Below are 17,130 nucleotides of genomic sequence, written 5' to 3'. Positions count from 1 at the left end.
CTGCCACAGGCCAACCTTCTTGTGTTGTTTCCCTGATTCATAGAAATCTGCGGCCAGCTCCTTGCATAAAGCGAGGTCCAGCGTTCAGAACCCTGGAGGTGTCATCCAAGGCTGGGCTCTGTGGCCACTTGCTGGGTGGCGTTGGGGAAAGCCCTGCTCCTCTCTGGGCTTTGTTCTGCCAATACAGGAACTTCCTGATTTCAAAAGGCTTTCAGCCGCCTGGACTCTTTGTCTTGTCTCTGTCCGAGTCTCAGCCGTGTCCACTCTCTGTCCCATGTGTCGGGCTCAGACACCTCCTATGTGCCCAGGTCCGTGTGGAAGGGGAAGGTTGGTATGGACAGACATGGACAGACACGCATGCGGATGTGTATTCTTGCAGTGACCCTGCCCCAACACATAATTCCACTAGGCACAGACTCCCTGCCACCCACCTGTGCCCAACCTGTGCTAGGTAAAGTTGGGGGTCCTGAGAGGCCTCAGACCCCAGTCTGGGAGAAACAGAGCTGAACAGAGAAACCCCAGTCCCATGGCATCAGGCTGGACTGGAGGAGGGATGGAGGCTGGGAAAGTCCTGAGGGGAAGGAAGGAGGGTTTTCTCCAAGAGGGGTTTTCATGATGGGTTTCAAAGGATGAATAGGAGTTCTCTGGGAGGGAAAGAAAAGAGGGTGGAAATTGCAAAAACAGTTCTAGCCTGGGAGTCAGGAAAACTCATTCAACAAATATTGCCTGAAGCTTGTTTCCTTCACATGCCTGAGCCATTCTTGGGGAACCCTAAACACACACACACACACAGAGGTCTTGACCAGAAAGACTCCTGAGGAATCTTTTGGGAAATATCCTGGCTATCTCAGGCAGCTCAACTTCCCCATTTATTTTCAGCCATCCAAAAATCTTCCTCACCCTCACCACAGGTCACAGATCACTTCCCCTTTGGGCTCTACGGGTTACAACTCTGAATCATCCATCCACCCGACCCCCACCCTCAGGCATGGCATGGTCTGAAATTCACATCTGCTCCTCAGCCCATATAACAGTCACATAAGCTTATCTCTGGCTACAGCTTCCCAATCCTTTATGAGGATTTGCATTTTAACCTTTGGTTCAGAACCTCCAGTTACCTGCATCTGTCTGAATTTAGGGGACACGCAACACCTTCAAGCAAATTAGGAAGTGGCGCCACTTCTTCCAGACACTTGGGCCATTCACATGTTGGGACACCAAGGTCATCAACATACAACGCTCAATGTCTAGGATTTGCACGTGGCCTTCTTAGCGATGCCAAACCCTTGGGCAGTGTGCAACTGGGACAACTGTACTCAGCAGCCATGGAGCTCATCTAAGCGCAAGATTTTTTTTTTTTTTTTTGCGGGGGGTAGAGGGGAGGGAACGGAGTATCGGTCTGTTACCCAGGCTGGAGTGCAGTGGTGTGATCTTGGCTCACTGCAACCTCTGCCTCCAGGGTTCAAGCAATTCTCCCACCTCAGTCTCCTGTGTAGCTGGGACTACAGGTGTGCACCACCGCACCCAGCTAATTTTTGTATTTTTAGCAGAGACGGGGTTTCACCATGTTGGCCAGGCTGGTCTCAAACTCCTGACCTTAAGTGATCCACCAGCCTTGGCCTCTCCAAAATGCTGGGATTATAGCCATGTCCACAGTTATAGGTGTCTTTTCAATACAGCCTTCAGAATCTTTCCAATAATCCATTTCAGTGTCCCCAAAGCAGCCCCACCCCTCCTCACTGGTTTTAGTCTTCACAAAACAGCTTTCGCAGGCTGGAATCCAATCTCTCCCCAGCTTAAACATCTCCTGGAGCTCCCTGACTGTCTTAGAATAAAAGTGAAACTCCTCAGGACAGCGTACAAGGTCCTGCCTGGTCTGATGCTTCTGCAGATCTCCCCAACCCCAAGGCTCCTCATGATCCCCCTTGCTGGCTCAGCTCCAGCTGTGCCACCTTTCTCCTTGTTTCAACAGTTCTCCTCTCCTGGCCTTCGCACATGCTGTTCCCAGGCCTGGAGCTCTTTTCTCTCTAGTAAGTGGTTCCCTCTCATTCTTCACCTCAGAAAGCCTCCCCATCTGATGTTCCATCCTCCAGGAACCCAGCTACTCACCTCACCCCATTTTCATTTCTCCCTAGCACAGCAAAATCTTGTCCTTCTCAATCCAGCAGAAAAAGGCATGCCATACATGCACGAGAAAAAGCAGATCCCAGAGCAAACATGGTCCACACTGAACTTTCCCCTAAGGTCCTGTATGCACGAGGTTAACTGCAGCCAAGTCACTGCAACTTTGCTTACTGGAGGAAGAGCTTCCAGCAGGCTAGAGGGCCATCTGAGGTATCCTGTGGCTTGGGTGTTTGAATCAATAAATAGGATCTTGGAGACTAAGCTCTCACTGTGTTTGGGTTTCTCTCTCTCTCTCTCTCTCTCTCTCTCCCCCCACCCCTAGAGTTTCTGGTCTCCTTCTGTTCTTTCCTATTTGGAAAATTCTGGGAAAGGAAGAAGGGGTGGAGAAACCTGGGACCAGGGGATCCCAAATTCTCTCTTTTGTGGTGGGAGGCCCTCATGGCATCCCCCATGGAGTGCCAGGAGAAAGGGCTGAGGGCAGGGGTCTTGCTTGGCAGCCAGAGAAGGAAAGGCAAAGTAGGGGTCTTGGCCTGGAACTCCCACCCCTTGGAGGAGGCCCCCGAGGGGGAATTAGCAGCAATAGGGAGCTGTGTCAGGTCATCCCGATCTCAGCCCACCCTTTCATGGGGCACACAGGCCTAAGGGAGAGGAATAGAGGGTATGGCACCTGGAACCTCGGCCAAGTCTCAAGCAGCTCTTTGAGCCTCAGTTTTGCCATCTGTCAAATGGGTGTGTTGAAATCTATGATATGAGGACTGGGTTTGTTGGGGGAGAGGGAGAGGCAAACTCCCAAAGGGAAGTAGGGGCAGCGTGGGTGCCCCAGAGCCGTCCCCTCAGCCCCCAGGGTTTGGGCGCCCAAGGGCGCATGTGCTTTTGAAATCCCATCCTCCCCCATCCCCCCATTTATTTTTTGCACAAACATCTAAAGGAACTCCGGTATTCCGGGGCCCTCCAACCAGAATCCTGGTCCCTCCAGTCCCCAGGTCACCTAGAGGGGCCCTCCAGGGAGCTCTATCCCTTGCCCAGGGCCCCCCCTTGAGGGAGCTGAGATTTCCATACTTGGCAATTGGTCTGGGGTCCCAGGGGTCTGGGTCCCGTCTTATGGCTTTTCCAGGGGACAGGAGGCTGTGCCTTCCGGTACCGGAGCCCCGGGATGTGGCCTCATCCATGGGGATGAGGTTTCCCCCATCCCAGCTCAAAATGCCCCCTAGATGCTGGGGGCGTGGCCTCAAGTTGGGGATGTGGCTTCTTCCTTCATCGCGCCCTTGGGCGTGGCCTCCCTAGAGGGCGGGGCATCCTCCCTTCCTAATTCTCCAAAAGGGAGAGCTCACTCAAGGGCGTAGGCGCAGCCCACCCTCTGCGTGTAGTCCCCCGAGCCCCGCCCCTGGGGAGGTCCCACCGAGGCGCAAGCCCCTCCCCGCCCAGCGCCCTCCGCGCAGGCGCAGTGCCGCTCGGCCGCCCGCCCCGCGCTAAGGCGCAGGCGCGGCACCACCCTCCTCGGCTGAGCGCGTGTCCGACTTGAGTTTCACGAACTCCTTGGCCACCTCGTCGTTGCTTCGCTGCGAGAGGATTCGCAGCACCGTGAGGCCGGTGTCGTCCATGTGGATGCGACGGCCGAGCGGCAGCCAGCAGGCGGCGCTCCCGCGCTGGGCCAGCTCGCGCAGCTGCAGCACGGCCAGCCCCACCGTGCGGTCCTCGCGCGCGAAGCAGTAGTCCTTGACGCACACCTGCAGCTCGTAGCACTCCGGGCCCGCGTCGGCGCTCAGCGTACTGCGGGGGGCGGGGGGAACGAGTGAGGCCACACCCACAGTGATGCCCCGCCCCCACCGCATTTGCTGGCCACGCCCACGCCGGGGAGGACCACGCTGGGGTACCCACACCTGTCACCTCCCACGCTACGCTAGCCCTGCCCCTGCCCCGTTACTTGCCCTACAACCCTGCGCTTGGCCATGCCCACAACAGCTGATCCCGAGCTGGGCCATACCCACGCCTGTTTGTCCCGTTTTTCCACCCACGGAAAAATGACCGCATAGTTTTACTCCAGCTCCCGCCCCTCTAACCCTTTCCTCAGACACTGCCCCGCAAGGCCGTGGCCCCACCCTGAGATACCTGCGCCTGTGCCCTCTGCCGGCTGAACTGCTGCCCGCACGGCCCCGCCCCTAATGTCCCATCCAGAAGCTCTTTAACCAGGCTCTCCTCTAGACCCACGACGTGGCCCTTTCCCCAGCCCCCCACACCCCCAGCCCACCCCTCTTACTTCCAAGATGCCCTCCAGACATGAGCCTGCCCTGGTGCCTCACCATGGGTGACACCACCGCCCGCATGCCCCTCACCTGTGCTCCTGCTCCTAAGCAGTCCCAGTGACCTGCCCTGAAGCCAGCTGGATAAGAGCCCCTCCTACAGGGCCACGCCGCCTAGCTGCTCCCTCTTGTCCACCTCCCAGGTTGCACCTCTATCCCTGAAGTACTCCGGCCCACCCTGGCTGACATCTGACCTCCCACTAGACCATGCTTCTCCTCCTGAGTATTCCCTAAGGCGGCCAATCGCCCCAAAACCTTCTGACCAAGCGCCCTGTGCTGACACGACCTGGAACTGGCTTCAATCTTGTCCCATAAGAGCTCCCAGCCCCCCTAGATGATACCAGCTAACCAGCTCTGATTTACCGTTACCCCTGTGCATTTTTATGTATTTATTTTATTTTATTTTATTTATTTATTTTTTGAGCGGGCGTCTTCCCCTGTCACCCAGGCTGGAGTGCAGTGGCACAATCTCGGCTCACTGCAACCTTTGCCTCCCGGGTTCAAACGATTCTTCTGCCTCAGCCTCCCTAGTAGCTGGGATTACAGGCATGCAACACCACACCCGGCTGATTTTTTGTATTTTTAGTAGAGATGGGGGTCTCACCATGTTGGCCAGGCTGATCTCGAACTCCTGACCTCAGGTGATCCACTGCCTTGGCCTCCCAAAGTGCTAGGATTACAAGCGTCAGCAACCGCGCCTGGCCCATAGATTTTTGGTTTTTTAAAGACAGGGTCTCGCTATGTCGGTCACCCAGGCTGGAGTACAGTGGCACAATCATAGCTCATTACAGCCTTAAACTCCTGAGCTCAAGTGATCTTCCTGCCCCAGCCTCCCAGGTAGCTGGGACTACTTTTGTCTGCACTTTTGCCCCCAAGAACATCCAACATTGCCCTGCCCCAGTGCTCTATAAGGTTGACACTTGACCCAAGGATCCAGCCCACATGACCCCAACTTTACCTCTGCTAACCACCACCATCTACCCCCGTGAACAGACTTTTTTTTTTGAGACAGTCTTCTTGCTCTGTCGCCCAGGCTGGAGTGCCATGGCACAATCATGGCTCACTGCAACCTGTGTCTCCTGGGTTCAAGCGATTCTCATACTCCTCACCCTCTGGAGTAGCTGGGATTACCAGCGCCTGCCACCACACCTGGCTAATTTCTGTATTTTTAATTTTTTTTTGAGTCTCGCTCTGTAGCCCAGGCTGGAGTGCAATAGCGCCATCTGGGGTCATTGCAACCTCCACCTCCTGGGTTCAAATGATTCTCCTGTCTCAGCCTCCCGAGTAGCTAGGATTACAGGCGCCCACCACAACACCCAGCTAATATTTTATATTTTTAATAGAGATGGAGTTTCACCATGCTGGCCAGGCTGGTCTCGAACTCCTGGCCTCAAGTGATCTGCCCACGTTGGCTTCCCAAAGTGTTGAGATTACAGGCGTGTGCCACCATGCTCGGGCAGAGCAGACTTTTTTTTTTTTTGAGATGGAATTTCGCTTTTGTTGCCCGGGCTGGAGTGCAATGGCTCGATCTTGGCTCACTGCAACCTCCCGGGTTCAAGCGATTCTTCTGCCTCAGCGTCCTGAGTAGCTGGGATCACAGGCGTGCGCCACCACACCCGGCTAATTTTTTTGTGCGTTTTTAGTAGAGATGGGGTTTCACCATGTTGGTCAGGCTGGTCTTGAACTCCTGACCTCAGGTGATCTGTCTGCCTCAGCCTCCCAGAGTGCTGGGATGACAGGCATGAGTCACCACACCTGGCCAGAGCAGACTTTTTTATGCTCTCCACATCATCAGCATCCTCTAGACCCTCTCCTGATACCCACAGCCTAGGCCCACTCCCAACTCCGAGAACCTCCATCCAGTGTGACCCCACCCCCATGCCTGGGATCCATCCACACTCCACACCTGTCCCCAGAGCCGACTCCTCCAGATGGGCTGCCCCGACGGTCCTGACAAGGCTCAATATGGACTCCAGTAGTCCCCACCCCCATGCGACCTCGGTCCTGTCCCCAGGTCCCTCGGCCCCCCACTCATAAGCCTCATCACTGCCACCCTCATTCCTTCACCAGACAGAGTCTCCAGCCCCAGCAATGGCCCTGCCTACCATGCACTTCCTGCCCAGACTTTCCCTCCCCTCCACAAGTCTTCATCACGAAGTTACTCCACTCTACTCATTGCCTCCCCTGGGATCTGCCTGCTCCCAAAGGTGACCTCCATCCTCGTGTCCCCTCCCTGATGCCATTCCTGCACTACTAAGGTGTCTCCCTTTCCAGCACCCGCACCTAGAATGTGGCCTCTCCCATTCTCGGGCCCAGATCCCAGATCCCTCCTGCCTAGCTGGCTTTGGGGTTCACCTCGCGGATGCCCCCGCCCTTGCCCCCATGCTCTTCGCAGCATCCCAAACTCACAACTGGAAGCTCTCATTGTACTTGGGAGCCCAGCTATTGTTCTTGGATTTGGTCGCAAACTTGCGTTTCTTGTCGCTGAGCTGGGGCCCAATGATGTTGACCTCGATGAACGGCCGGAAGATGCCAGAAGTCTGCCACTTGAGGTCATTGGCAGCCACCACTGTTGGGGGAAGTAGAGGGTAAGACAGGTCAGGTTCTCCCAGTTGGAAAAAGTAAATGTTTGTGGCTCTCAAAACCTGCCCCAAGGCTGGGCGCAGTGGCTCACGCTTGTAATACCAGCACTTCGGGAGGCAGGTGGATCGCTTGAGTCCAGGAGTTTGAGACCAGCCTGGGCAACATGGTGAAACCCTGTCTCTACGAAAAATACAAAAATTAGCTGGGTGTGGTGGCATATGCCTGTAGTCCCACATACTTGTGGGGCTAAATAAAGCAGGAGGATTGCTTGAGCCTGGGAAGCGGAGGTTGCAGTGAGCTGAGATTGTGCCACTGCACTCCAGCCTGTGTGACAAAGCAAGATCCTGTCTAAAAAAAATAAAAATAAAAACAAAACAAAAACAACTCCCGCACCCGCCAAAAATCATGTCTGAAATAAAGACTACATTTCCCAGCATTCCCATGTAGCTAAGTGTGGTCATATGACTATGTTTTGGCCAATGAGATGAGAGAAAAAAAATCATGTACTACTTCTCCACTGTAGTTTAAAAGGCAGGGAGTGAACCCTAAACTTTCCCCTTCCTCTAGCCGCAGTCTGCAATGCTTGTGGGGGCTGAGCTCTTTATGAGCCTACGGTGGAGGAAAAACACATTTGAATCCAGGTGTGGTGGCTCACGTCTGCAATCCCAGCACTTTGGGAGGCCCATGCGGAAGGATTGCTTGAGGCCAGGAGTTTGAGACCAGCCTGGATACCAGAGTGAGACCCCATGTCTACAAAAATATAATTTAAAAAGTAGCCAGGTGTGATGCTGCATGCCTGCAATCCCAGCGACTCCGGAAGTGGAGGCAGGAGGATTGCTAGAGCCCAGGAGTTTGAGGCTGTAGTGTGCTATAATTGCACCACAGCACTCCAACCGGGGCAACAGAGTGAGACTCTGGCCTCTAAAACAAACAAACAACAACAACACATTAGGGATGAAAATGCAACAAAAGATGGCAGCAGCACAGATCACCAGCACTGCGAAGCCTCCATATCAGCTTGAGGCTGGTTGCTTTTAGACTGTTACCCCAGAGGAAAACCAATTCTATCATTTTTGTTCATTTGTTTACATGGAGTCTCACTCTGTCACCCAGGCTGGAGTGCAGTGGCGCGATCTCAGTTCACTGCAACCTCCACCTCCCGGGTTCAAGTGATCTTCCCACCTCAGCCTCCTGAGTAGCTGGGATTATAGGCGCACACCATCACACCCTGTTACTTTTTGAATTTTTAGTAGAGACAGGGTTTCACCACGTTGGCCAGGCTGGTCTCGAACTCCTGGCCTGAAGTGATCCGCCAGCTTCGGCCTCTCAAAGTGCTGGGATTACAGGCCTGAGCCACCACACCTGGCCTAATTCTGTCTTATTTAAGCCGTGTCAAAAACAACCCAATCTGTGTTCTAGTCAACAAAAGACAAGAAAAGGAAAGCAGGGCTGAGAGATGGAGAAAGTGGGATTCAGTCTTATAACACTGTTTACACTGCTGGATCCAGCCATGCCTGAAGGTGGTGACCTCTGGACGTTTCCGTTTCATGGACCATTAAACAACAACAACAAAAAAGGGTATTGCTTAAGCCAGTTTGAGTTTGATTTCTGTTTTAGAACCTAGCAAGTCCCTCCCACCTCAGACCACTCACCTTTCACTGTGACCTTGTGTTCCCCAGTTCCTGGATGAGTGAACAGCTCAACGTGGACGGAGACTTCACCCACAGGGTCTTCTACACCCAAGCCTGGGCAGGGCAGGGAAGGATGGTCAGCATGAGCTCTGTTCTTTCCCACCCACCAGGAGGGACCTTGACGGCCTCCCACCCACCCGTGCTGGCGGCACCAGGTCATCAGCCCTGATAGGGAGGCACTGAGTGGGGCCGGGATGGGAGGTGCTCTTGGGAAGCCAGGAATCCTGGGTTCTGGCCTTTTACTGCCCTGCTGTGTGATCTTGGGTAGATCGCTTAACCTCTCTGAGCCTAATGCAATTCTTTTCTTTTTTCTTATTCCATTGACTGCCATGTTGTCAAAATTCAGTCTTCACGTTACACTACATCTTGGCAACGTCTGGCACCCTGGCCTCCTGTGGCTGTTTGTCCTCTTGGCTGCAACAACGTCACCAACTCCAGATTCTCATCCTACATAGTTGTCACTCCTTCCAACCCCCTTTTGTCATTTTCTCCTCTGTGGGTCCTCAAACTAACCCTGCACCTCAATCGTTGACTCTCTTCTTTGTCTTCACTTCTTCCCTAGGTGCCCATAAACTGGAAAATCCTGCCAGCTCTACCTTCAAAATACATCCATATGTCTTTTACCTGTATCCTACACCTGCCCCCAGCATCGCATGCCTGGACTATCGCATTAGCCTCCTTACTGGTCTCCCTCCTTCCATTCTTTCATCGACTCTCAATATACCAGCCAGAAAAATCATATTAAGTCAGAGCTTGTTGGCAGGGCGTGGTGGCTCACAGCTGTAATCCAGCATTTTGGGAGAGTGAGGCAGGAGGCTCCCTTGAGCCCAGGAGTTTGAGACTAGCCTGGGCAACATGGCAAAACCCCACCTCTACATTAAATACAAAAATTAGCAGCCATGGTGGCGCGTGCTTGTAGCCCCAGCTACTCTGGTGGCTGAGGTGGGAGGGACACTTGAGCTCAGAAGTGTCCAGGCTGCAGTGAGATGAGATCGCACCACTGCACTTCAACCTGGGTGACAGAGTGAGACTCTGTTTCAGAAAATTAAAAAATAAATACATAAATAAAATTTAAAAGTCAGATCATGTCCCTCCTCTGCTCAAAACTCTTCCGTGGGTTGGGCAGTGGTGGCTCATGCCGTAACCCCAGTACTTTGGGAGGCTCATGCCTGTAATCCCAGCATTTTGGGAGGCCGAGTTGGGCAGATAACTTGAGTTCAAGAGTTCGAGCCCAGGCTGGCCAACATGGTGAAACCCTGTCTCTACTAAAAATACAAAAATCAGCCGGGCGTGGTAGTGCACGCCTGTAATCCCAGCTACTTGGAAAGCTCAGACAGGAGAATCACTTGAACCTGGGAGGCGGAGGTTGCAGTGAGCTGAGATTGAACCACTGCACTACAGCCTGGGTGACAGAGAGAGACCCTGTCTCAAAAAAAAAAAAAAAAGAGAGAGAGAAAAGAAAATTAGCCAGGCGTGGTGATGTGTGCACCTGTAGTCCCAGCTACTTGGGAGGCTGAAGCAGGAGGATCGCCTAATCCCAGTAGGTTAAGGCTGCAGTGAGCTATGATCCCGCCACTGTACTTCAGCCTGGGTGACAGAGCAAGACTGTATCAAGAAAGGAAACAAAACAAAGCAAAAACAAACTCTTCCATGGCTCCCACCTCACTCTGAAATAATCAAAGTGGTTTTTGCGATCTACAACACTCCTTCCAATAGTGGCCCTTTCCAGTAGGTTACTATTACCTCTCCCCACTCACCCCATTCTTGCCCTTGTTAACTCTGACCCAGCCCCGCAGGTCACCTCATTGCATCACCTGGCTCAGAATCCTCATCTCTCCTGATGTGACAGCTAGTAGGAGCATATTTTATTTTCCTTACCCGTATTTCCCTTCTAGTGCAGAATCTTAAGTTTCTTTTCTTCCTTTTTTTTTTTTTGAGACAGAGTCTCGCTCTGCCGCCCAGGCTGGAGTGCAGTGGCCGGATCTCAGCTCACTGCAAGCTCCGCCTCCCGGGTTTACGCCGTTCTCCTGCCTCAGCCTCCCGAGTAGCTGGGACTACAGGCACCCGCCACCTCGCCCGGCTAGTTTTTTGTATTTTTTTGTAGAGACGGGGTTTCACCATGTTGGCCAGGATGGTCTCGATCTCTTGACCTGGTGATCCTCCTGCCTCAGCCTCCCAAAGTGCTGGGATTACAGGCGTGAGCCACCACACCCGGCCTTCTTTTTTGTTTTTGAGACGGAGTCTTGCACTGTCCCCAGGCTGGAGTGCAATGACGCAATCTTGGCTCATTGCAACCTCCACCTCCCAGGTAAAGCAATTCTCCTGCCTCAGCCTCCTGAGTAGCTGGGATTACAGGCATCCACCCACACGCCTGGCTAATTTTTATATTTTTAGTAGAGATGGGGTTTCACCATGTTGGCCAGGCTGGTCTCAAACTCCTGACTTCAAGTGATCCACCCAACTCAGCCTCCCAAAGTGCTGGGATTACAGGCGTTAGCCACCGCGCCCGGCCTCAACCCCTAATTTTTCCGTTCTGGAGTCAACAAGTTCCCTTGTCCGCTTGAATCGTGGTGTGGTGGGCTTCTGTGTGGGGTCACACGTGTCCTCCATGGTTCCAATGGGGATCATGGATGCGGCAGCCTATAAGAATCTCTCCCAGTCCCGCCTTCTGTGACTCAAAAGGGCATCCTGTGGGGCCTGTGGACCTGTGACCGCCAGCACCTCCACCAGCCCCTCCCCAGCCCCTCCCAGGCAGCTTCCCACTCCTGGACCACCCCATGCATGGGGAGAAGACGGGGAAAGTCAGAGGTGAGGGCGGGAAGTTGGGTCAGTCCAAGGCTGATTGGGTTACCTCGCGCTGGACAGGAAGTGACTGAGGGTTGGGAAGCACAGGGGCCTGGAAACCCCCATCACCCCAAGACTGGGGTATGTGGCCCCGGTCTTTGCTGCCCACCCCAGGCTGCCTTCCTTGTTGCCTCAGGCTCCCATTCCACCCCCGCCCCCCGCCACCAGTCACATGCTCAGCCGCCCTGCCCTCCCCCAGGCCGATGCTTCATAGCAAGCTCAATCCGGGCCAGACTGGGGTGCCGGGGGGGAATTGGACAGTGGTGGGTTGGGTGAGGGGTCAGACCAAGGCCAAAGCTAGTAAGAAGGGGGGAGGGGGGCAGTGCGGGGTGCCCCCATCCCATGCTTTGCTGGCTCCGTGAGGAAGGGTCTGTCCTGGGCCTCTCAGTGCTTCTTCCAACCCCACTCCCCACTCCCAAAGTCCCAGGACTCCTGCAGGTGAAGGTTCCTTGGACAAGTGGTTGAATCTCCTTTGGCTCTCAGCATCTCGTCTGCGGAATGATGGACCACTCGTGGGGCAGTTAAAGAAATCTGTTTCAGATTCCCCAAGAAGGCTAGGCACGGAGGCTCGTGCCTATAATCCCAGCACTTTGGGAGGCCGAGGTGGGAGGATCATTTGAGGCCAGGAGTTTGACACAAGCCTGGGCAACATAGCCCAGGAGGTGGAGGCTGCAGTGAGCTGAGATTTCATCATTGCACTCCAGCCTGGGTGACAGTGCCTGCCTCAAATTGAAAACAAACTGGTCAGGTGCTGGGATTACACCTGTCATCCTAGCACTTTGGGAGGCCGAGGCCAAGGCGGGCGGACCACTTGAGGCCAGGAGTTCAAGACCAGCCTGGTCAACATGGCGAGACCCTGTCTCTACTAAAAATACAAAAATTAGCCAGGCATGGTGGTGCAGGCCTGTAGTCCCAGCTACTCAGGAGGCTGAGGCACAAGAATCGCTTGAACCCAGGAGGCGGACGGAGGTTGCAGTGAGCTGAGATTTCGCCACTGCATTCCAGCCTGGGTGACAGAGTGAGACTCTGTCTCAGACAATAACAACAACAAAACCAAACATAGATTCTTCAAGAAATGCCTGGCGCAAGGTCCTGCTCAGCGTTAGAGCCTGATAAGTGTTCACTGTTTTCTACGCTAGGAAATGTGACATCAAATATATTAATAAGAACAATAATAATGGCCAGGCGTGGTGGCTCACACCTGTAATCCCAGCACTTTGGGAGGCTGAGGTGGGCAGATCACCTGAGGTCAGGAGTTCAAGACCGGCCTGGCCAACATGGAGAAACCTGTTTCTACTAAAAATACAAAATTAGCTGGGTGTGGTGGCGCATGCCTGTAATCCCAGCTACTTGGGAGGCTGAGGCGGGAGAATTGCTTGAACCCAGGAAGTGGAGGTTGAGCCAAGATTGCATCATTGCACTCCAGCCTGGGCAACAAGAGCAAAACTCCATCTAAAAAAAAAAAAAAAAAAAAAAAAGAAAGAACGAAAGAACAAAAATAACAGTGAGGAATTGCTGAGATCTTACTATCTGCCAGAAATTGCTCTAAATGTAACTCCTCCAATCCTAAGAATAATCTCCTCAGCCTGGCATAGTGGCTCACACCTGTAATCCCAGCATTTTGGGAGGCCAAGAAGGAGGATCACTTAAGGCCGGGAGCTCAAGATGAGCCTGGACAACAAAGTGAGACCCCCTCTCTACAAAAAAATTTAAAAATTAGCTAGCCATGGTGGCATGTACCTGTAGTCCCAGCTCCTCTGGAGGCTGAGGCAGGAGGATCACTTGAGCACAGGAGGGAGGCTGCAGTGAGCAGTGATTGCACCACTGTATTCCAGCCTAGGTGACAGAAGGAGACCCTGTCTCTAAAAAATAATAATATCAATAACAATAATCTTATGAAGTAGGGTCCTTGACTGTACCCATTTTACAGATGAGAAAACTGAGGCTCAGGGAGACAGATTCTTGCCCAAGGTGCCTACCCGTGGAGTGGCTGGGCTGGAATCAGAGCCCAGCTCTTAACCTGACAGGTGCCTGTCCCGGCATCCCAGGATCTGGCTTAAAAAATGTGTCATTTCAGGAGAAATGAATTCCGGGATTCTCACTGGAATCACTTCTTCCCCATGTAGAACCAGCAAATCGTCCTTCCCCCGCTGAGGCAGAAGGACGATCTTTTTACTAGCCGGGGCCGGGAGGGGCGCAGGCACCGGGCACCAGGCGCGGGCGGCGGGCGGGCGGGCGGCGGAGGCACGTACCCTTCTCAGGATAAATGTCTTCACTAAGGGTAAACCTAGTACCTTTTCCACCATGGACTAATTGGGGGGTGGAGCGGGGAGAGAGGTGGGAAGCATGGGGAGCGGGGAGAGACGAGCCAGTGAGAGGTGAGGATGGAGGAGTGTGTGTGGAGCGGGCAAGGGAGGCGCGGAGAGGGGACAGCGAGTGAGAGGGAGGAAAAACAAGAGAGAGAGAAACGTCAGCTGCAGACAGACGGAGAGACAGACAGACAGCCTCCTGCTCCACGGACACCAGAGACGCTAAAAGCAGCCAGGACTGGAAGGGAAGCTGAGCTCAGAGACCCAGCGCCCACAGAGGGCCCTGGGCTGGCTGGATCTGGGGAGAAGGGGGCCGTTGGAGGCCACAGGCCTTTACTCCCCTCGCCCCAGGCTGGGTGTCGATGGTGATTCTCCCTCTCCCTCCTGAGGTCAAGCTGCCAAACTTCTTCCCCTTGTTGGGACCAATTTTGAAAAGGGGGCGGTCCCCAAGGAATCCCGCCCTCCATCCAGCCCCAGCTGCCGTGCGTGTGCACTCAGAGAGGGACAGGAGACCGAAGCAAAAGACAGAGAGAAAGAGAGAGAGAGTTTGAGAAATGGGAACTCCCTCTCCGTCCAGCCTCCCCCACCAAGTGGAGGTCCCTCCCGCCCGTGGGGCTGTCAATCATTCCTTAGCCCCATGACGTCACAGAGGTCCCTCCTCAGGGGACTTCAACCACTCCCTGGGACCATGAAGTCAGAGGTCCCACCCGTGGACCTGCCAATCCTTCCTTGACCCCTTGACATCAGAGGTCCCGCTCATCCTGAGCTGTCAATCACTCCTGAAGTCTCCCAGAGCTGTCAACCACTCCCTGGACCCATGACTGTCCAGGTCCCTCAGGAGCTGACAATCATTCATTGGCCCTGGGACACCCTAGATTTTCCTGGGAGATGACAATCACCTTGTGGCCCTACGAAGTCACAGGTTCCACACCTAAGAGTCATCAAGCCTGCCCTGGTCCTTGATGTCAAAGACATTCCATCCCAGAGCTGCCAATCATTGTCTGGCTCCAGGACATCACAGATTTTCCCAGGAGTTGACAATCACCTCCCGGTCTGTGACGTCAGAGGCCTCGCCCCCATGAACCTTTGATCACTCATTGGTCCCCGGACTTGGTGCAGAGATGTCAATTCCGCCCCATCCATGACATCACAGGGGGAGTGAGCCGCACAGCCGCACAGGCTTGGGGCGGGGCTGTCTCTGTGGAGCGGGAAAGGGTGATGGGGTCTGGGCGCCCTTACCCTGGGCCGATTGCGTCTGTACAAAAGTCTTGATGAGCAGGTCGGTGGCCTGTGTGTAGAGCGACAGGGCATAGCGCAGGGATTGCAGGTCCGGGCTCTTCTCCAGGAAGGTCTTCTTGAGGCCCACGCCACCCGCATGGAAATATTGCTGGGGAGGACAGGGTGGGAAGAGGTGAGGCTGGTGGGACGCTCTACCCACTCATAGGGCAGGGTAGCCCTGCTGTCACCACTCCCAATTCCTCCTGCTACTACTTTCTCACCTCTTCCTTTGCTTTGCCTAGTGAACTCCTATGCATTCCTCAGAACCCACCTCTCACATGCCCTCTTCCAGGAAGCCCTGGCTTCTCCCACCTTGGGTTCACCCAGCCCCCATCCTTCCCTCTACCCTTCTACACCTCAAGAAATGCCTGGCACAAGGTCCTTTACATCCTTCCCTCTATACCTTCTCACTCCTTGGGCTGCCCCAGCCCACATCCTTCCCTGTACCCCAAGCCTAATCCTACAAGGCTGAGGATGTCTGTATCCAGCAGTCTTCCTTGACCTGGGGCTCCTTAATGCTCCGGCATTAGCCAGCCCAGCTCTGGCACAGAAGAGGGAACAAGGGAGTGTTTATCAATTGAATGAATTAATGTGGGTCTGAGGCAAACCTAGGTCCATGACCACAGCAGCCACACCCTCTACACCCCCCACCTGGGATGGGGAGGGGTAGGGCCTCTCACCTTGATTGTGTCCAGGGCCAACTCAACAACCGCGCACTGCTTTGGGGTCAAGCTCTTGGCTTCTTCTCGTACCATGTGGTCCTGGATGGATGGGGAGAGGGGCCACGTGGGTGGAGTGGGCTCCGCCTTCAGAATCTATGCCTATGGATCTCATCCCTGTTAAACTTGGAGGAGCTGGGCTGAGGGTCTATGTTTTCATCATCCCAGCACCCAATATGTGACTGGTACACAGCAGGTGCTCAACAAATATTTGTTGAATAAATGACTTGCCCTCTTGAGCAAGTTGTACCTGAAGCTGAACCATTCACATTTTTCGACACACTGGGGAGCAAATATCTTGTGCTTCAGTGAGTAGAGTTTCTGTCCTTTGAGCCTGTAATGCACGTCATCATCCTGCGACCCCTCCCCTGGGATGGTGGCAACCTGGAAGCCACATGAGTCTGGGGGGGCAGTCCCTCACCCCATACTCTAGCCCCACTCCTCACCTTGAGTTTGGACAGCTGACCCAGCTCCTTGGCTGCATTGAAGATCATCTGGGTTCCCTGCGGGTAACAACAGACAGCTGGGTGAGGGCAGGGGCGCTACAGCTGACACTCCAGCCCCAGAGACCATCTTGGTTCTTGCCCAAAGGCTCTGGGCAGGGCAATAATTGTGTCCCAGGGACAGAGGTCTGGAATTCCCCAGGAAGAACTGAGGAGGATGTGGTGAGCTTGTCCCCGAAAATCCCAGTCCCGTGGGGATAGTACCCACCCTCTCAGCCTCAACCAGGCTTGTGTAATGGGAGAAACAGACAGGGACCAGACTGTGAGGGGCAGTGAGTTGGGGGGGCCTCAGACGGTGGTGTTTCTGGGTGTGGGCAGGGTTTTCCAGGGAAAGGGAGCTTTGGGAAAACAAAAGGCCGGGCTGCGGTTTCAGAAAATGGCTCTGGTGAAACACTTCCTCCTCCTCAAGGAAGCATTCCCTCTGCAGGGAAATTTCCCCTGTAATCTGGAAGGACTTTCAGTCTGATTTTTTTTTTTTTTTTTTTGAGACAGGGTCTCCCTCTGTTGCCCAGGCTGGAGTGCAGTGGCGTGATCATAGCTCATTGCAACCTCAAACTCCTGGGCTCAAGCAATCCTCCTGCCTCCCCAGTAGCTGGGACTACACGTGTGAGCCACCATGTCCAGCTAATTTGTGAAATTTTTTTTGTAGAGATGGGGTCTTGCTGTGTTGTCCAGGCTGGTCTTGAATTCCTGGGCTCAATTGATCCTACCACCTCAGCCTCCCAAAGTGCTGGGATTACAGGCTTGAGCCATGTTGCCAGCCAGTCTGACCTCTTTTT

At 54.1% G+C, this 17,130-nt stretch overlaps 1 protein-coding gene across 1 annotated transcript in view; it reads right to left on the bottom strand.

Moving 5' to 3' along the window:
• UNC13A (unc-13 homolog A) overlaps positions 1 to 17,130 on the bottom strand; it is an 88,780-nt gene continuing 71,650 nt past the window's right edge. Inside the window, exons 37-42 of the mRNA XM_073016812.1 lie at positions 16,295 to 16,351; positions 15,810 to 15,890; positions 15,091 to 15,238; positions 8,660 to 8,752; positions 6,834 to 6,993; positions 1 to 3,894 (exon numbers count right to left, since the gene is read on the bottom strand). Of these exons, the coding sequence (XP_072872913.1) occupies positions 3,594 to 3,894; positions 6,834 to 6,993; positions 8,660 to 8,752; positions 15,091 to 15,238; positions 15,810 to 15,890; positions 16,295 to 16,351 (840 nt within the window). The 3' untranslated portion in view covers positions 1 to 3,593. The remainder of the gene's footprint in view (positions 3,895 to 6,833; positions 6,994 to 8,659; positions 8,753 to 15,090; positions 15,239 to 15,809; positions 15,891 to 16,294; positions 16,352 to 17,130) is intronic.

Source organism: Chlorocebus sabaeus, chromosome 6, assembly GCF_047675955.1.
Source record: "Chlorocebus sabaeus isolate Y175 chromosome 6, mChlSab1.0.hap1, whole genome shotgun sequence".
Taxonomy (NCBI): Eukaryota; Metazoa; Chordata; class Mammalia; order Primates; family Cercopithecidae; genus Chlorocebus; species Chlorocebus sabaeus.
This window is presented reverse-complemented; position numbering and strand designations above follow the sequence as displayed.